The following is a 21763-nucleotide window of genomic DNA, read 5'->3' as shown; positions in this document are numbered from 1 at the left end:
TACTGTTGGGTTTTAAGCAAATCATTTAAGGCTTCCGCCTTTTGGCCTCTCACATCCAGGATGAAGATAATAAGTACTTGCACAGTGGTGGTCCTGAGTATGTATCCTTCAGTGCTCACCTCCAGCCCACCTCTTCTGGAAGCCTTCTCCCCTCCCTGCTCTCCTCTGCCCAGAGGCGCAGTGGGTGTAAGTCCTCTGTGTTTGAGTGTTCTGTGCACTGCAAGACTTAGCACATTCTTTTCTGATGAGTCTCACTGTTGGCCAGTCTCTTCCAGTAGACAAAGAAATCTTAGCTATAGGACAGGTCTTAGGGAGGAGCAATAGTAAGTACTCAACAAACAGAACTTAGTAACCATAGAAGCTGCTTTGTACATTTTTAATGGAAGAATAAATGGGCAAAAGAGCAAAAATATGGCAAGACTTTATAAAGCAGGATATCCCATAATGGCTCCCAAGGTCGTTGTTTTTCTTTTGACTTCAGTGAATAAATGTAATCCCCCCAAATCCCTTACTTAATCCCAGCCTACAATTTATATCCTTGAGATTTCCCTCCACTGTGAATAGAGTCATCAATATGCTCTCGTTGAGAGACATCAACATTCATATTTAGAAACATTAAAGAATAAACATTTCACACCCTTTTTTCTGGTTCATAATTTGGGATAAGCATGCACTGATGTTATAAAATGACAGTTCATGCTTCGAAAATTCATTTAATAAACATTTTTTAAAGAAGAAGAATAAAGGTTCTCTCTCTCGGCCACTGAATAATATTAATATAAACGGCACTGGGTGGTTGTCCATAGTGACTGCTGGCACTCTGTCAGCTCTCCAGCCGGCTTTTTGACATGTGAAGGACATGAGGTTTTAGTGCTTTCAGTGGATCTGGAAAATACATTTTTATTGTTCTTCTTCATGGATGGAGAAGCTTTACAAACTTGTTTTATTTTTAAAGCACTTGATGTTTTGAATGAGGATCTTTTCTTCTACATTAACAAAGGGAATGACACACCATAGCCTTGTTAGCCTGAGGCACAAGGAATGAAATCACAGGGAGATAAAAGACCCTGAGGGAACCAAGGCTTGGGAAGAAAATGTGTATATTTCAGGAAGAATCATGTTTTTCTATCCTTTGAGACAGCAGAAAATTATTTTGGTCTCTTTTGAAACCCACAGCACTCTGTAGAGATATTTTCTTGAAAGTGACTTATTTGTGCTTTGTCTATATATGAGAATATGAAGGGCTGAATTTTCTTTCCTATTAAATTCTCTCATAATCACAGATTTTCCTATATTTAAAGTCAATGGAGAACATCACGGTGAAACTCCATGTAAAAATATATTTTTAAGTCCGTATAGCTGACTGATGTAACCTAATAGATGCTTGACATTTAGATGTTAAGGGCACTTACAGTCTTAGTTCCTTTAAACAGCAACTCTGGTGAGGGTAGTTATGTATTATAAACTGATGCCACTTTCCCTATAATAAACATGAGTTCCAAGATTCAACACACTATCCCGTTGTAAGTTATCTGGTAGAGATGTATTCACAAAGTTCTTGAAACCCATATAGTTCTACAGTTTTACCTCTTTGATCCCAGAGGTGTTAAACCAAGGTAAAACAAAAACAAAAAAAACGGACTATTCAGTTCATCTAAAGGTTTCTTTATACCAAACACAAGCACACAGAATTGGGCCCTTTTGTTTTTCGCTATAATTCAGAACCAGTTGCTTTAAAAAAAGCATCTTATACTTCAAACTGTGTTTCAAGGCTGTTTCTGTGGTCTTGGTGGGTGTAGATAAGCTGGGGAAAAATCAAGTCCTGGAATTGATGCCTTCTAATATGGCAGGATTCTTTAGATTTTATTTATGACCATCTACTTCTTTATGCTAAGGGGAGGATTATTAAGAAGTTCACATGTTTGTTTCTAAGTTTCTCCTTTTATATTTCTGGGCTCCAAGTATGAGCCTACACCTCTGAACACGTTAATCGTCAGCAAGTGAGCAATTTCTAAATCCAGTTTTTAATTGACAATTAAGAATAGGATGTAAATTAACGCTGGTTTTCATCCCAGGTCTGAGCTTTTTCCAATTGGCTTTATAAAAATGGATGAAAAGGGTGATACACCAGGGCTTGTTTTTACTTTATGGAGTTACTGGGCAATTTGTTTTTGGAATTCACATTGTGAGAACCAAGTTGTCCTTTTTGGCATGAATGATTCATGCAAGACAAACAAATAATGAAAACCACCGACAGGCCTGTTATTCCAGCCTCATATACAGCTGGAGGATGTTTTTCTAGGGGTGGGACGCTCCACTGTGCCAACCAGGGAATAAAATTTCTGCTGCTACCAGATCTGTGCTGTGTCACACATAGCAACAAGTACTTTTGATGTAATTAGTACATTTCACCATCCCCATTTTACCAAAAGAAAATTAAGTATAATAAAGGTCAGGGACTTGCTCAAGCTTCCATTCCTATGAAGTTGCAGTGTTCCTGCTAAGGTCCAGGCCTGTCTAATGCTAAGTGATTGTACCCATTTCTTGAGCCAGCTAGTGATTGATGAATTTTGTAACAAGGTGAATTTGATGGTAACCATCACTTCTTTCTCTAAGGGAAAAATGATTTCATCCTTTTTTTTTTTTTTTCTGCTGTGGGAGTCCTTTGGATGAGTCAATGTATTCATGTGCCCTTGTTCTTTCCTCTGGAGTATCTGTCCATTTGGCATTTCTCTGTATCTCTAATTGTTCTCCTTTCTTTATTCTTGGTCTACACAAAAACAAGAGATTTACTAAACCATCTCTCATTTGTTCAAAGATTTTTCCTAATGCCTTGTTTTTGTCAATACATGCATGGCTATGGACATGTTGGAACATTTCTTATCAAACCATTCTGATGAACCTGCTACTAACACTTTGAAGCCTGGGAACTCTCATTTTAGGCAAACAAGTATTACTTCTCAAATACCCGTGACACTTTTGTCCTAGAAGGTTCCCCTTTGAAAAGCAGGCCAGTAATGAGCCCTGATATCAGATCTGGTAATTGATGAGCGTTGCTCACTTGGGATGGTCCACAGGGTGTGTGGAAGAGCACAGATATGGAAGCATTGATGGGCTTGGGTTGAACCCTTGCTTTTGCCACCTGAATGCTAAGTGACTGAGCAAATTATCATCTGAGTCCATTTTTCACATGAAATGTTGGAGTAATTATACCCATCTTACCGAGTTATTGTGAGATTAAAATAAAGTAGCTGCATAATGCTGACACAGGTTCAAAACTCAGTGTATCTTGGAACCTATTCTCTCTCTCCCTGTCCTTTGCGTGGAAAACTGGACTGCTTGAAGTGAATTAGGAGAGGAGGGTGTACCTAGATTTGTGATGATGGTTTTAAGGTTTCTCTGCTTGTCCAAGTTAGTTATCCTGCTCTGCATGCACAATCACTTTCATTCACTCACCACATGTATCTTGAGAGCCAGCCATGTGTCAGGTACTATACAGGCCTAGTTTTCAGGTTAGAGTACTCCTTAGCAGGCCAGCTAATAGCATCAGTACTGTTTTCACAGTGAGTTCACTGCCCTTTCTGTTTGCATAGAATCATTTTCAACTTACAGAAGCTCTTCAGATTTAACCATCTCCTTAATTTTATTTTCTCTTTGAGAAACGCCCTATGTTCTCACTACTGAGATAATTTCCTATTTTCAGTGCCCCTGAATATTGAGTCACTGGCTGACCCCATAGGCTCGCTCAGTGAAAGGTCTTATCGTTGGTTGCTCCGCCTTAATGGATCATATTAGATGAAAAACATAATTGTGGGATATTATGTTTAACCAAAATACGTGATTTCACTACTTCAGGAGCAGAATGGACTTGTGAAAAGTGCTTGGACTTTTGTTTGCAGACAACATTGGGTTTAAATACTGACACCACAGTCTGGTGTTTTTGGACATTTTACCTACATGTTTTCATCCTAAATATCCTCCATGTGCTGAAGGTGATAATGACACCCACCTTGTCAGTGCTGTGAGGACTGGAGAGAGGTGTGTAAAGCGTGGAGCACAGAACATAGCACAGTATAAATGCTCAGCAGATTGAACTATTTAAAAATGTAAATTTTTGCTTGCTTTTCTCCTCCTGCCAAAAGGATACATTCAATTGCAGAAAATTTAGAAAATCTATTTAATCTAAATGAATAAAAAAAAAATCACGCACAGTCTTAAGACCCAGAGTTACCCAGTGGTCCCATTGGCCCACAGAGTGTTTCAATATCTGTCTCTCTGTCTCTGTGTCTTTCTCATTCTCCCTCTTCTCCTCCCTTCCCCACATATTAGGTTCAACCATATACAGTTGCTGATATTAAGCCATTTTTGACCTAAGTTAATGACAATTTCATCTAGTTTATTCTAATCTGTTGCTAAAATTGGATCATTTGCTACATATTTTTAATCTACTTTTTACAGTTACAATATTGTAAACATCTTTCAAGTTCATTAAATATTCTTCTATAATATCACTTTTAATTGATGCATGGTATTCCATTGTATGATTATACCAACATTTTTTTCACCAGTCCTTTCACCAGTGCTAGAAAATTAGGTTGTTTCTAATTTTTTTGTTGTTATAAACAGTGCTGTTATAAGCATCCTTTAAAGCTTGGGCAGGGGTAGAATAGAGTGGTTTAGAATCCAAACTGAAGATGGGAGGTCTGTTCTTCACCCCTCTTTGCCTGTGTAACTTTAAGCACGTCACCTGGATCTCAGTTTCTTCTTCTATAAAATAGGGGTAACTGTAGTCCCTGCTTCATAGGGACACTGTGGTCATTCATCTATTTCAGGTGCTTAGAACAACGTCTGTGGGCACAATGTAAGTATTACTAATTGTCTTTACACACTTATGTTTGTTTCTCTTAGAAAAATCCCCAAAGATGAATTTATGAGTAAAGGGCTTTTGATACACTTTCCCAGACTAATCTCTAAACTAGATGTGGTATCTGCTATCCCATAATAGTGCATAAGCATGCTGATTTTCCCAAAAAAGGGAGAGATAATCATCCTCACTGTAAGTATCAGTCTCCTCATTATTATTACACTACTTCATGACTCAGTTGCACAGTTTTTCACAGCTTAATATCTCTGAATAAGAATGCCTCTCACCATCATTGTCAGCCAGGTGACTGCCAGGACATGACTGTATGAAACCTTCTGTTGATAACTGCTAAGATCTAGAAGGGTGTCCGTGTGTCTTAACACCTATGAAATTCAATTTTATTTGAGAGATATGAGACAAGGCAAACATATATAAAAACTGTGATCTAAGTGCAAAGTGAGTGTCATGGAAAATATATATTGCCTTTTTCAGAGAGCATCTCAGATTGGGTTGTAAAATGTACCTGAGGCACAGAGGTTTCTGAGCTGAGCTTGGCAGGCTGGGGAGGACGGATGGAGGGAGAGGACATGTCTAATATCTCTTCTTCTCTGCTTATTTCTATACTTCTTTTTGTTGTGCACACAGCTAAGAAAGATGACAGTGGCCATGATACAATAGTGTAGAAGCCCAAGAGGGCATTCATGGATGTTTGTCATGTAAAAGCCTTTTGGCCACTGCATGTATCATTTTTCTGAATGTAACACCCCCTGCAACCTCCCTCTCCTTGCAGTGCCCCTTTTTCCCATGTACAAATCCTCTGCCCTTTACTTAAATATGGCATCCTCTGCCTTTAGGTCTTCGCTTAGACATCATTTTACCAGGGAAGGCTTTCCCGACTCACCAACATTGGTTAAGTGTCATCCCTGTGCTTTCCGTTGTACCCAGTCCATATCCTTACCTCACTACCTGTCACAGGTTATTCTCTTGCCTAGTAACTTGACAACTTGCCATTAAACTATAAGCTTGTAGAAGCATGAGCTTTACTGTTCTTGTTTGAAGTCAAGGCCTGGTACCATGGCTGGCACAAGGCAGGTACTTAAGAGATATCACTTGAGTGAATTTCAGCCCCCAGCCCCTGAACATAACCTGTGGTTACAGATGTCATTGGAAGTTACAGCCATTAGAGCTCCAGGGTGAGTCCATTGTCTTGAGAGGAGCCAGTGCTCTGCTAAGCTGTCCCTAAGAGCTGTAGCATGGTCTGTATACTCCTGACATTACACAGTAGTTTAAAATCCCTTTTATTTCCAACTTATTATGAGAGCTTCTTAGAGCAAGCTGTCTGTGCTGAGACCCTCGTTAAGCTGTCTCCTGAAACATCTGCATGATTCTGGGCACATGGCATCTGATAGCCCATTTCTAGCTGTTCGCACAATAAGAACTGAAACCAGAAGCTGAAAAGGAGACATCGCTTCCTTATTAGCATCTGGGTTCTTTTCAATTTAATCTGAAACAAAATTTTGTTCATTTACCTTTTCCTATTAGGATATTCAAGTTATTTCCATGTTAACTACATTAAAAATATTTTATTTTATTGAAGTATAGTTGATTTACAATGTTGTGTTAATTTCTGCTTTATAGCACAGTGATTCAGTTATAGATATTACATTTTTTAAAAAAGTTGTCTGTGGGAGACAACCCAGTCCCTTTTTCTTGAGGAGTGAAATACTTGCCCCTTGAAATTTGAGTGAGGTGTTAACTAAAAGATGTCAGATGATTTGAGTTCAGACTCTCTCCAAACTGTCTTTCTAAATACAGTACTTGAATTCAGGATAATTGGCCAAGCTTGGCACTAAACATAAGGAACAAATTCTCCCTCTTGTACTAGACAGTCAACATACTCTTGTATTTGTAGTAATCAGGGAAGAAAGCTGGCTTTTGTGCGATAAACTGTGTAACTCACTAGTATACATTTAAAAGTGGGTATGTTGAAGCAGTTAAATATGACAAATGAAGAAAGGAAAGGAAGTCACATTGATGGCTACATTCAAGCCAGGCTTCTGTATCTTACTTGTCCTACTTCCTGTCTATTTGTCTGTAGACTTCTGTATGTGGATTTTCTTCCCAGTAGAGTCCATGTTGGTGCTTAGTATTCACATTGTGAGGCCCATGTATCAGTGGCTTTTTAGAGAAATAAAACCCCAAGGGGAGAAGCTGTCACTTCAAAGCATGCCACAGTGCTTAGATATAGGCAGGAAATTAACCATGTCGGCACGATAATATTTCTTTAAAAGCCTGAAACCCTTTCTTTAATGCTGATAGTTATCAATGTCTGCTATAAACTTGTTTCTACCATGAGGAAATATCTTAAGGGTTTTTTTTGGTTTTGTTTTTATCTAATCCTGAGAAAATAGAACTGATCTGTGCCTGACTGCTCTGCTGGGAGAGAAGCTGTTGAATGGGATGTACAAATAAATGGGTTATGAAGGAGAGGAGAGACCAGTTCTATCCCCTCAATGCTTGAATTCTTCCTACCACTCTCCTCTTGTTGTAAAATATATTCTATAAAACATATGTGCTCCAGCCCACTCTTACCCCAATATCACAGTGAGGGAAAAGAACTCTAAGTCATCGTGATTTTTTTTTTTTAATGCTTTTGACATGATCTTGATATCCTTATCAAGGTAATTTTATTACCTACATTGTTGTTCTGAGTCAATCAATTAATCCCCCATTATACATAAGGAATAATGGATCTTTAATTTAGCACCTGAGGCTCCCGGAAGTTGAGAGGGACGTGGACATTCTGGAGAGGATTCAGCAAAGAAAATGAGTGAAATTGAATAAACTTTTAAAAAATACATAAAAGTATTGAGGTTGTAGTATTTAGTATAACAAAGAGCAGTGTCAAGGATGTATTCATGTTTAAGGAATAAAATCATTTACAATATAGGGAACAGTGATGTACAGGATTGACTATGCTGTTAAGAGGAGGGGGGGATCAAGTTATAGGATAATGGATTTGGATTACATGGAATGAAGATTTTCCGTACTCTTAGGATTGATGAACCAGGGAACAAGTTACAAAGGACTATGTAATTTACCTTGGGGGACCTTCAAAACAGGACAGATTCTTCTCCAACTGGGATAGCTGAGAGGTCTTAAAGGAACATACCATGTAATTTTTTTTTTTTAAGAATAAATCTTAGATTGAAAGAATTAAAATTGAAAAAAAAAACACAACTTTGTCCATATCCATAGGCAATAAAAGATGCTACTCATATGAATAACAATTAGGCTGAAATATCATCTTGGAACTACCACTTAATCTTATTTTGTGAAAGAATATTGTGAGTTCTTCAGTAATTGCTTTCTTGATCTGCTTTAGGTTCGATAATTCTCTTCCACTGCTTTTAATTGTGTGAAAGTATGTTTATTAAAGTACTAATGAGACCAAAGCCATACTGATTAAAAACAGAATTATTCATTTAAACCTTTTGAAATTATGAAATGAAAGGTAGGTTCTAATAATGTAAGATAAATCCTGCACGTCTAATAGTCTAATAAGTTGTTTGCTGTGTGCCTAGTTTTGTTTTTTTCAATAGTTTATTCCAGATCTGTTGACGTTACAAAAGTTTTATGAAATGACACTTTCTTTTTATCATAAAAGCAATTTATCCTAGGAGCTCTAGGCAGGGTGCTTCCTCCCTAGTGACTTTTATAGCGTCTAATTAATAAGTGCACCGCTGCCTAGGCAATGCATATTGAGAGTAGGCTTTGCTTATTGTCACCCTTCATAAATTTTAGAATGTTTGCAATTGAGGTTTTTTCCTTCTCTGCTCTCTTTTTCCTGCTCATTGACTTGAATCATGGCCATTCTTCCTTTCCTTTGGAACTGCATTTTAAAATCTGACTTTTAGCCCAGGACCAGATGGCTTCACAGGTGAATTCTATCAAACATTTAGAGAAGAGCTAATACCTATCCTTCTCAAATTCTACCAAAATATAACAGAGGGAGGAACACTCCCAAACTCATTCTACGAGGCCACCATCACCCTGATACCAAAACCAGACAAAGATGTCAAAAAGAAAGAAAACTACAGTCCAATATCACGGATGAACATAGATGCAAAAATCCTCAACAAAGTAGTAGCAAACAGAATCCAACAGCACATTAAAAGGATCATACACCATCGTCAAGTGGGGTTTATCCCAGGAATGCAAGGATTCTTCAATATATGCAAATCAATCAATGTGACACACCATATTAACAAATCGAAGAATAAAAACCATATGGTCATCTCAACAGATGCAGAAAAAGCTTTAGACAAAATTCAACACCAATTTATGATAAAAACCCTCCCGAAAGTAGGCATAGAGGGAACTTACCTCAACAAAATAAAGGCCATATATGACAAACCCACAGCCAACATCATTCTCAATGGTGAAAAACTGAAACCATTTCCTCTAAGATCAGGAGCAAGACAAGGTTGTCCACTCTCACCACTATTATTCAACATAGTTTTGGAAGTTTTAGCCACAGCAATTAGAGAAGAAGAAGAAATAAAAGGAATCCAAATCGGAAAAGAAGAAGTAAAGCTGTCACTCTTTGCAGATGATATGATACTATACATACAGAATCCTAAAGATGCTACCAGAAAACTACTAGAGCTAATCAATGAATCTGGTAAAGTAGCAGGATACAAAATTAATGCACAGAAATCTCTTGCATTCCTATACACTAATGATGAAAAATGTGAAAGAGAAATTAAGGGAACACTCCCATTTACCATTGCAACAAAAAGAATAAAATACCTAGGAATAAACCTACCTAAGGAGACAAAATACCTGAATGCAGAAAACTATAAGACACTGATATAAGAAATTAAAGACGATACAAACAGGTGGAGAGATATACCATGTTCTTGGATTGGAAGAATCAACATTGTGAAAATGACTATACTACCCAAAGCAATCTACAAATTCAATGCAATCCCTATGAAACTACCACTGGCATTTTTCATAGAACTAGAACAAAAAATTTCACAATTTGTATGGAAACACAAAAGATCCTGAATAGCCAAAGCAATCTTGAGAAAGAAAAATGGAGCCGGAGGAATCAGGCTCCCGGACTTCACACTATACTACAAAACTATCAAAACAGTATGGTACTGGCACAAAAACAGAAATATAGATGAATGGAATAGGATAGAAAGCCCAGAGATAAACCAATGCACCTATGGTCACCTTATTTTTGATAAAGGAGGCAAGAATATACAATGGAGAAAAGACAGCCTCTTCAATAAGTGGTGTTGGGAAAACTGGATGGCCACATGTAAAAGAATGAAATTAGAACACTCCCTAACACCATACACAAAAATAAACTCAAAATGGATTAAAGACCTAAATGTAAGGCCAGACACTCTAAAACTCTGAGAGGAAGACATAGGCAGAACATTCTATGACATAAATCACAGCAAGATCCTTTTAGACCCACCTCCTAGAGAAATGGAAATGAAAATAAACAAATGGGACCTAATGAAACTTAAAAGCTTTGCACAGCAAAGGAAACCATAAACAAGACAAAAAGACAAACCTCAGAATGGGAGAAAATATTTGCAAATGAAGCAACTGACAAGGGATTAATCTCCAAAATTTACATGCAGCTCAATATCAAAAAAACAAACAATCCAATCCAAACACGGCCAGAAGACCTAAATACACATTTCTCCAAAGAAGATATACAGACTGCCAACAAACACATGAAAGGATGCTCAACATCACTAATTATTAGAGAAGTGCAGATCAAAACTACAATGAGATATCACCTCACACCAGTCAGAATGGCCATCATCAAAAAACTCTACAAACATTAAATGCTGGAGAGGGTGTGGAGAAAAGGGAACCCTCTTGCACTGTTGGTGGGAATGTAAATTGATACAGCCACTATGGAGAACAGTATGGAGGTTCCTTAAAAAACTAAAAAAAGAACTACCATATGACCCAGCAATCCCACTACTGGGCATATACCCTCAGGAAACCATAATTCAGAAAGAGTCATGTACCACAATGTTCATTGCAGCTCTATTTACAATAGCCAGGGCATGGAAGCAACCTAAGTGTCCATCAACAGATGAATGGATAAAGAAGATGTGGCACATATATACAATGGAATATTACTCAGCCATAAAAGAAACAAAATTGAGTTATTTGTAGTGAGGTGGATGGACCTAGAGTCCGTCATACAGAGTGAAGTAAGTCAGAAAGAGAAAAACAAATACCGTATGCTAACACATATATATGGAATCTAAAAAAATATATGGTTCTGAAGAACCTGGGGCAGGACAGGAATAAAGACACAGACATAGACATTGGACTTGAAGACACGGGGAGGGGGAAGGGTAAGCTGGGACGAAGTGAGAGAGTGGCATGGATATATATACACTACCAAATGTAAAATAGTTAGTGGGAAGCAGCTGCATAGCACAGGGAGATCAGCTCAGTGCTTTGCGACCACCTAGAGGGGTGGGATGGGGGGGTGGGAGGGAGATGCAAGAGGGAGGAGATATGAGGATATATGTATATGCATAGCTGATTCACTTTGTTATAAAGCAGAAACTAACACACCATTGTAAAGCAATTATACTCCAATAAAGCTGTTAAAAACAAAATATGTCTTTTAAATGCTTTTTTCTGCCTTTGTATTACCTGGTTTCATGTACCTCTTATCTTTTTATTTGCTGTCCATATCAGTTTCAGGTTTGTTGTATTTTAAAGTCAGTGACGTTAAACATTTAGTCAATTTTTTCCCTACCTTTTCTGGTTACCTCCCAATCACATGTATTTTGATTGATTACTTTGAAAGCACAGCAGCAGTTTCCTTTTCGAGAGCTCGGCGCGTACCTGTAGCAAGGCCAGCCCACTCCTCAGTGGACTGCCTGCGGGTTGCCTCTCTGTCCCTCTCGTCATTGCCTGAGGCGAGGCCCCCTCACTGATCCCCTGAGTACTATGCTTCTTGCCCCAACTCCCGCCTCTCCTTGTCAGCTGCTTCCTGCCCTCCTCATGCTGTAGCCCACTGATCTTACTAGAAGGCAAATCTCCATTGTCCCTCAGTGCTTAAAATCCTTTACTACCAATCCCTTGTCCACCAGATGCAATCCAAACCTCTTGGTGTGCATAAAAACCCCTGCATAAGCTGACCATTCCCATCTGCCTAGCCAGCCTCCTCTCTCCCTACAACTGCTCACACCCTCCCCTAGCCAATGACTCTGGCCACATCAAACGCAACATTCCAGGTGCAGGGAATAGGCTGAGCACAGGCATGGAGTTGAACAGTATAGCAATGCTTTAGCAGCGGAGTGATAGGAAGTGGTCCACTGCAGAGCACCAGTGAAATATTGCCATGGATGTGTGCCCGAGCCCTGCTGCTCTGTTGAGGAATGGTGATGAAGGGATCATCAATCCACTCTCTCCAAAGGGAGAGGAAAGCTGCTTCTAAAGAGCTTGCCATTACCCACACCTGTACTCTGATGCCCTCCACCGTTTCTTTCCCCAACCTCAGCCTGCGATGGTGATCACTGGGGGCCTCACTGCAGCAGCCGGTGCCAGTGCAAAAACGGGGCTCTGTGCAACCCCATCACGGGGGCTTGCCACTGCGCTGCGGGCTTCCGGGGCTGGCGCTGCGAGGAGCGCTGTGAGCAAGGCACGTATGGTAACGACTGTCACCAGAGATGCCAGTGCCAGAACGGAGCTACCTGCGATCACGTCACGGGGGAGTGCCGCTGCCCACCCGGCTACACTGGAGCCTTGTAAGTGACTTGCTGCTGAGCAGCATAGCAGAGCCCACCCACCCTCTCTGTTCATGCTGCTGGTATATTCCTGCGCTTCTGTTTCTATTGCTGCCTGAAGAGTTACTGAGGGAATAGGACCCCAGGCCCAGATGCTGTTTGCTGTAGAGCATCAGAGCCCAGCCAGAGCCTCAGAGCCAGCTTCCATGCCTTCTTTTGGCAGAGCAGAGGCAGAGAGGGCCAGGATGCTGTGCTGAATGGCAGTATTGGGGGTTGTTGGGGCAGATTTGGGTTCCACTTTGATACTCCCTCAATTGCATTCATTACACTGCCGGCTGTTAGTGATCCACGTTGTTCTGCTCTGTTAATTAGCTGGATAAAGCTGGGTGGGTTCAGTGCCTTAGAGAAGAAGGAAGGTGAAAGATGTCAGAAATAGTCCATGATGAAAGGTTAGCTGGGTTATTTAATGCCCATAGATATGTATGTTGCTTTGTGAATACGAAAGTACATATATCACATCTGTGCAGGATATGTGCACACAGATAGTTTAATTCTTTCTGGGGAACACTAAAGCAGTTACTTAATCTCTACTACTTTATTTTGTGGGAAGGGCATTCTGCGGTTTGCTTGTATTAGCAAACAGACTAAGAGGCAGAATTTGCCAAAAAAAAAGTAGGAGATAAAACAATTTTCTTCCCTTAATGAGAAAATTACACTTGTAAGTCACAGAATTAGAACTTGAAAAAAATGTGGCTGACTTGGTAAATACTTCCTGCTGACAGTGTTAGGGCTATGCAAGTAGAGCTAAGGAAAGAATTGCATTAGCCAAGAAAGCCCTGATTTTCAGAAGCATGGATGATCATCTCAGACTATTTAATTGTTAATATTGCTTTTATGGGTTTTTATCAAGGCCACAGTTGCATAGGGCTTTGGGAAACTTGCAGCAATTTTACAGGAGGGTAAAAAATACAATTAAAGGCTTAGGGAAGAAGGTGTATTCATACAATATGGGATGGGGGCTTGTCATTCTGAAGAAGAGAACGCTGAAAATTGGTTATGAAGATTTTGTACACTAATGGGGTGATGTGTAGACGTTTCAGTCTCCTTTGAGGTTAGCACAAACACACCAAATAGACTTCCAGTGTAACCCATGAGCTTTATAAAAGTTACATGGAAAGTACCTGTCACCAGGGAGCGTGTGGCCCACGAGAGTCATCCTTGGTGCTCTCTGATAGGACAGATTCTCCTCAAATTGAAATGGTTTCATTAGAAAATATCCCAAAACATGGGAATTCCTTGGTGGTCCAGTGGTTAGGACTCCATGCTCTTACTGCCGAGGGCCTGTGTTCAATCCCTGGTCAGGGAACTAAGATCCCACAAGCCTAGCATCATCCCCCACCCCCCCAATCAAAAAAGCTAATCACTCAGAAGATATCCCCAAACAAAGGGAAGGACTAGGTGACCCCTCAAAGACCCTTCCAGCCAATATGATTGATGCCCTTGATGTTAATGAAACGAACAATACTGGACAGAGAAATCTGGTCTATTTTAGGGCTGTGGGTGCTGCTGTGTCTGTGAACCTAAGGGTTGTGTGGTTGGGTAAATCATGGTGTGCTTTGTCACATGTTAATCCCTCAGCTGTGAGGATCTTTGTCCCCCTGGCAAGCACGGGCCACAGTGTGAGCAGAGATGCCCCTGCCAAAATGGAGGTGTATGTCATCACGTCACTGGAGAATGCTCGTGTCCTTCTGGCTGGCTGGTAAGCTCACTTCCACCCTTCCAAAGCACCCTGTTCCAGGATACTCAAGTGAAAACGCATGTGGAGGACTTTGATACAAAAGAAAGTTACGTTGATGGTTAAAGATTCCAAAATTGGAAATACCTGATCATTTCAAAGCTGGAATTTTTCAGTCCAGAGAAGGCAGAAGGTGATTAAATCCTGAACTTGAAGTGTATTAAGGGTCCTCATGGAAAAGATAGTAGGCCATGTGTTCTGCATTTCCCCTCAGGATATAAAAGGGAAATATCTTGCCTTACACATGACAGCAAGAGCTGTCAAACCCTGCAACTATTTAAATAAGCATTTTCATAATTATGCTCTATGGATCATTATTATTCTTGGGAACATTATTCTCAACAGGTTAAGTGTTATGTGAAAAAGTTATTCAGTCTTATGAATCTCGAGACACATTGAGGAAAGCTGGGTTTTCCAAGTATTGCAGAACTTCTCAGAGGTTATAGTATGATACTTTAGGAGGAAGCTATATCTCACCACACTTCCCAAACTTTGACTGTGATGCTCTGTCTTTTCTTAATAATTAATTTATTTTTATTATTTATTCATTTACTCTTTTTGGCTGCGTTGGGTCTTTGTTGCTGTGTGCAGGCTTTCGCTAGTTGCGGCGAGCGGGGGCTACTCTTCGTTGTGGTGCGTGGCCTTCTCATTACTCTTTATGTAGTGTCTCACAGGCTTAATGTTATGTGGAATAAAAAATGTCAAAGCTGGTTTACTAAGTAGATTACTCTGAAATCAGGAAATAACATTGGTTCATATTTCTCTAAGTCGGTTTGTGTATAAGTCTGCTTGAAGGCAGAAGAGTGAATGACCAATGTCTATTTCCTTCGTTAACATACAGAAAATAAAAGAACAATTTACTTGATGATTACCTTCCATCTCCATGAACTGTAGTGAAGCTGTTCTTGCAGGGGTTCAAGTGACTTAATTGCCAAATCAAGTAGCAACTCCTCTCTTCTCATTCCACTTCACTTCTCCAAAGCTTTTGACTCTGTTGCTCATCTACCTCCCTTTCCTAATCTCTTTTTCCTCCAGTTTTTGATAATCCTCTGTCCTACCTCTCTTACTAAAAATCTCTTTTCCTAATCCCCCTTCTTTTACATACTGCTTTCTTACAGTATTTCCTTGGTTCCAGTCTTACCTTTCTCTTTTGTCACTATAAATCTTTTCTGGAAAGCTCATTAGGATCCATGGCTTTAACAATCATCTGCTGATTTTCCCAAACCTTGACTTTCCCTCACTTGACCACAGATGTGTATTTGATGTGTCTGCCTTAGGAGCCAGACATGGGATGGGACTGGTTTGGGATTGCCCTTGTTGTAGGCATGGAGCAAAGGAGACCTGGAGTCCACTTCCTGGTGAGAATCACGGGAAGTAAGGTTGAGTTCAAGATGTTAAAACCACTGGGACAAGTGGAAAAGAAATATCAGAACCAAGGCAAGAGCTGGAAATGGTAAGTGGGCAAGACAAGGAAGCAGAGCCTGGGGAAACTCTATGAAGCAATGGAGTCAGTGCAAGGGGGCCTTTTATTGATGCCTCGTGGTGAGGTGAACAGGGGAGCTATTGAAGTACTACTGAGCTGGAAGCAGGCCCGTCAAAGTCAGTGGTCATAGAACCAAATTTGTTGTACCCCTAATCCTTTGTTGTACCGCAATTCCTTTTTTACCTTTTTTATCCTCATTAAAACCAACACTTCTTTTTTAGTTGCCCAAGGTAGAAATGCTGAATTATCTTTGACTCCTTCTCTTCTTTTATTTCTTGTATTCAACCTTTTGCCAACACTGGTCATTGCTTGGTCCTTGGCAAGGGATGGATTTTGCTGGGATAGCAGAGTGTCCAGGGAGCTCTGTGTTCTTTGAATGAGGAGCTATAGGCATGTTACTCCTAGGATTTTTGTGTAGACATTGTCTGTAGAGTTGCCTCATCTTGAGATTGAAGCTTTGTTCTTCTTCTGTGTTGGGGTGGTCATGATGTGGGATAGTGGTAACCACAAGCTTGGACCGTGAGTCCCAGTAGGTGGGCAGATGGCCCTCTCCATCAGCCCAGTGGAGCCTTCCCAATACTCTGGGGCCCCTACCTTGATAGATGTTTCTTACTGAATGTTTCAGGTCATTTTTTTATGTGCATAGCTGAGCTTCCAACTTACACTTCTCTTTACAACATTTTCTTTGTGCAATCATCCTAGGTACTTTTCATGATGAATATATATTCCTGTCACACATACACATGTATGTATTTCAACTAATAGGAATAATGTGAGCAAATAGCTTTAAGTAGGACATTAATCCTTATTTATAAATAATATTTCAACAGCATCTCTGAAGCTTATGTGGGACCATTACAAAATGTGAGTAGTTAGTCCCTGAGAGAGTGAGAATTTTCACCAGAACCCCTGCTTATCATGGATTAACCCTAGGCATGTTATTACTTTAGTCATGTTAATATGTTGTGCTAGAATGGAGGGGTCAGAGCTATTTTTACATCTTTCCCCCTCACCATGTTATGAGCTAATTAAAGGTTGTGACTTTATCTTTGATTCTCAGAGCTTAGCACGATGCCTGGCACATAGATGATTCTCAGTTAAGTATTGATTTGAATCACCTCTCAAAGGCTTTTTCAGTTCCAAGATTCTGGAAGAACTTTCCTCATTGGTAGATAACTAGAAACCACCAGAGGAGACTTAATTAGCACACCAACTGCCTTTGTAGATAGCCAGGAGTTAGAGGAAATGTATTTTCTTACACTACCCAGAATAAACATTTACAAAACCATCTGGTGTTCGCTAGCCTCCAATATCAGGGTGCCCACAGTCTGTCTTTTTTATAGAGAAGGAGGACAAAGCAACAGCTTCCAACATTTAAAAACATTGTAAAAATTCCTGTTACTTGGGATATGTTGTTTGCTGAAACAGTAACTCCAGTAAATAGATGATAAGCTACAAGCCCAAGTTATGTAGACGAGTGAAGTAGAAAGTAGTGGAATATTTCAGTGACTTATTGGCAAAGTATCTTATGCTTCTCCACATAGTACTGGAATAAATATGACAGTATCTGACGAGACAGACAGCCTCTAGGGTGAGGAGATGTGTCCAAGTTACTCTCTCGATTTTTCTCCCCAGGAAATAGGCTCTCCTATTGATCTTGGCCCAACAATGTTTGTTGAACCTGCTGAAAATAAAAGTGTATTTTCTTCTGAAATAGAATGTATAGGTTCATTTCTGCTGAAGTATTTCTTAGGCAACGTTATCATTAATTCAGGTACAAAAAATGTCAGTCTTTTCTTATGCTTCCTTATAAGAAATAAAACCAGTGATGAAGTTTATTTTCTCTAGAACATATGGTGAAGCATTTGGATATTCCATTTGGGCCAGATGTTGTCATTTATATAATGGATGCTCAATAAGTATTGTTGACTTACTGTACATGTAAGGCACAAGGAAGAATACTTAGGAGGATTTGTAAATTCCTTAGGTTTCCATAATAATTTGATGTAACTTTATTTTTTTAATATAGGTATTTCTTAAGATTACTATTCTGCCACCTATGAGTATATCTTGAGATTAAGGCTTACTAAGCAAAGAAGTCAATTTAGAATTTCTAACACTTTCGAGATGATGAACAGAGTGTATGTGTTCTAAAATCTCCTTTATCTAATCTTGTTGCAGCCCTGTTCCTATATCCCTCCTCCCTTTTTGTTTCCCCTCTTTTCTCCCTTCTCCTTTGGCCCTTCCCTGGCTGGAGGCCCATCTAATTTCCCAAGTCTCTTTGAATGCAGGGCACAGTGTGTGGTCAGCCTTGCCCCGAGGGTCGCTTTGGAAAGAACTGTTCACAAGAATGTCAGTGCCACAATGGAGGGACATGTGATGCCACCACGGGCCAATGTCACTGCAGTCCCGGATACACAGGGGAACGGTAAGGGACATCCTTGTGCTTCTCTGTCTGTAACAGTGTGAAAGGAGAGCTTGGAGGGTCCAGGGAACACGTTTACTACCATTTGTCTGTGACTATTCTGTAATCATCCAAGAAGCATCTGTAAGGTATCAGTGTGTTTGACAGATTCCTTCCCAACTCAGTGCATAGAAACTGGATCACAGACAGCAATGGTGAATTGAAGATACAGCAATGGTGAACTGAAGATATTATATTTTATTTAAAAAAAATAATAAAATGTCAGAACCCATGATGGATGAGTTCTATACAGTTAAGTGTTTAGGACAGCCACTTCAAGCACCAATACTTTTTACATTTTAAAGATTTTTGGATAGATTTATTTTAAAATGGGATGTGTACTTAGGTATCTTTAAAAAGTATGTCAGGCATAAAGTTACCTTCTTATGATGCTGTGTACTCTTAAGAATAGCAGTCGTGTTTTTTTTGATATTGAACTGCATGAGCTGCAGTGTATTTGATATTGAACTGCATGAGCTGCAGTGTATTTTGGAGATTAATCCTTTGTCAGTTGCTTCGTTTGCAAATATTTTCTCCCATTCTGAGAGTTGTCTTTTCGTCTTGCTTATGGTTTCCTTTGCTGTGCAAAAGCTTTTAAGTTTCATTAGGTCCCATTTGTTTATTTTTGTTTTTATTTCCATTTCTCTAGGAGGTGGGACTAAGTGAGAGAGTGGCATTGACATATATACACTACCAAACGTAAAATCGATAGCTAGTGGGAAGCAGCCACATAACACAGGGAGATCAGCTCGGTGCTTTGTGACCACCTAGAGGGGTGGGATAGAGAGGGTGGGAGGGAGATGCAAGACGGAGGGGATATGAGGATATATGTATACATATAGCTGATTCACTTTGTTGTACAGCAGAAACTAACACACCATTGTAAAGCAATTATACTCCAATAAAGATGTTTAAAAAAAAGGATTAAAAAAAAGAAGAATAGCAGTTGTTTCATTGTGCAGTGCTGATAGAGTAAGACCCCGTGGGACTCACAGGGCTCTCTGGTCGCACGTGATGCTCGTGTGGTGCGTGGTGTTTACACCCACTGCTTGTCCTTTTTTGTGTTAGGTGGTAAAGTGTTACCCAGAGTGCTTTTACGGCTTCTAATTAGCTCTTTAATCTGTTGCATTCTGGAAGACTTGATAACCAAGCTTGCTAGATGTGTGTGTAAAATTAGAGAAAGAGGCTTGAGAGGCAGAAGAGTATAATAGTCAAAAACAAAGATTTTGGAACCTGTGTCCTTGGAAACATCCTAATCTATAATGTTCAAATAAATAACTGTACTTTCCTCTAGGGTTGTTATAAGGATTAAATGAGTACATTAAAGCATTTAGAACAGTGCTGAAACTTGCAGATATTAGCTATTATTGTAGTGGAATGATTTCTATGAGCTGTATAAATACTAGCGATTATTTAAGTGATGTCTAGAAGCTATATAGATACTAGGTATCATTATTTTTTTGGTGATATCTGTGAATTAAGAATTCCTTTAACCTTCCTCTCTAATTTTTTTCTTTCTAAAATTCTGGTCTAATTTTATGACTTTTAATAAGATACTGTAGGGTGTTTCCCCCCACACACACTTAGACTCTGCACTTCCTTATTAAATTTTTTGATAAGTATTTTGTAATTTTTGAAAAATCCCATTTAAGTTTTGTTTTGTTTTTTCTTTTTTGCGGTACGTGGGCCTCTCACTGTTGTGGCCTCTCCCATTGCGGAGCACAGGCTCCGGACGCTCAGAGCCAGCGGCCATGGCTCGCGGGCCTAGCCGCTCTGCGGCATGTGGGATCTTCCTGGACCAGGGCACGAACCCACGTTCCCTGCATCGGCAGGCGGACTCTCAACCACTGTGCCACCAGGGAAGCCCCCATTTAAGTTTTTAATTAGATATTTCTGGATAAAGAAGAACTTGCCTTTGAATATGTTTTTATTTAGCCACCCTACCAAACTTCTTAGTTAATTCTCATGTTATTTTTAGCAAATACTATGGTTATTTTATCATCTACAAATAAAGACAAGTTAGGCTCTTCTTTTCAAGATTTGTAATGATTATTTTGTTTTCTTGAGTTGTTGCATTAATTTAAACCTCTGAATGAATGTTGACAAATAGAGGTAATAGTGGGAATTCCTGTCTTCTTCCTAATTTTATTGGAAATGGCTCCAGTATAGTTTCATGTTTGTTACTGTCTTTTTCATGCTTCAGTAGGTTTTTTTTTAAGATTTTTTTTGATGTGGACCATTTTAAAAATCTTTATTACACTTGTTACAATGTTGCTTCTGTTTTATGTTTTGGTTTTTTGGCCGCGAGGCATGTGGGATCTTAGCTCCCCGACCAGGGATCGAACCAGCACCCCCTGCATTGGAAAGTGAAATCTTAACCACTGGACCACCAGGGAAGTCCCCTTGAGTAGTGTTTTTTTTTTTAATTAATTAATTAATTATTTTTATTTTTGGCTGTGTTGGGTCTTCGTTTCTGTGTGAGGGCTTTAGTTGCGGCAAGTGGGGGCCACTATTCATCGCGGTGCGTGGGCCTCTCACTGTCACGGCCTCTCTTGTTGTAGAGCACACGCTCCAGACGCGCAGGCTCAGTAGTTGTGGCTCATGGGCCTAGTTGCTCTGCGGCATGTGGGATCTTCCCAGACCAGGGCTTGAACCTGTGTCCCCTGCTTTGGCAGGCAGACTCTCAACCACTGCGCCACCAGGGAAGCCCTGTTTTTTTTTTTTTTAATTCCTATTTTTATTAGGAACTTTTGTTAGTAGTATCTGTTTAATTTCATTAAAGACTTTTTCATCTTTTGTTAATATAGCTACATATTTTCCTTAGTTTTTTGATGTTATGAAGTATTGACACCTTTAGCACATGGTTTTTACAACATGTAATTGGGCTACTCAGAAAGTTTTTGTGCCCTACATCCTGGTTTATGATTGTATTTTGGAAAATGATGTTGTTAGATGAGTTCTGGATCCATGTGGCATTAATATCTTAATCTAGAAAGATGAGTCAGGAAAGGAGAGGCATGGGACCAAGCAGAACCCTAAATAATAGTTCTGTGTAATATTTTTGGACCCTAAAAATTTAAATATAATGGTTTTCTTGCCCTGTAGGGATTTAAGTCTCAAATTCAAGGAAACACAAAATCAACAAACATACAGGCCGGCTTATACTCATCTTTACATGATACAGGGAAAGGGGATAACATACAGGGAACATAACATACAGGGAAAGGGGATAACAGCTAATTTTCAGGTGAGTTTTAGATTTGAGGCAAAGCTGGCAAAGAGCTAGAGAAAGAGAAGGAAAGTGAAGAGGGAACTTGCTTCTTGACTTGTTTTTATAACTGTTGTTTTTCCGATGAACTGATGACATGACTCC

The 21763-nt window shown here is 39.6% G+C and overlaps 1 protein-coding gene across 4 annotated transcripts in view; it reads left to right on the top strand.

The window, feature by feature from the left end:
- The window catches only part of MEGF10 (multiple EGF like domains 10), a 367277-nt gene that overhangs the window by 294376 nt on the left and 51138 nt on the right, over positions 1–21763 (top strand). For all 4 annotated transcript variants that reach the window (XM_049707232.1, XM_033405823.2, XM_049707231.1 and 1 more), the window contains 3 exons: positions 12423–12669; positions 14287–14407; positions 18218–18354. In XM_049707232.1, the coding sequence (XP_049563189.1) occupies positions 12423–12669; positions 14287–14407; positions 18218–18354 (505 nt within the window). The remainder of the gene's footprint in view (positions 1–12422; positions 12670–14286; positions 14408–18217; positions 18355–21763) is intronic.

This window comes from Orcinus orca, chromosome 3 (genome assembly GCF_937001465.1).
Source record: "Orcinus orca chromosome 3, mOrcOrc1.1, whole genome shotgun sequence".
In the NCBI taxonomy this organism is placed as follows: Eukaryota; Metazoa; Chordata; class Mammalia; order Artiodactyla; family Delphinidae; genus Orcinus; species Orcinus orca.
This window is presented reverse-complemented; position numbering and strand designations above follow the sequence as displayed.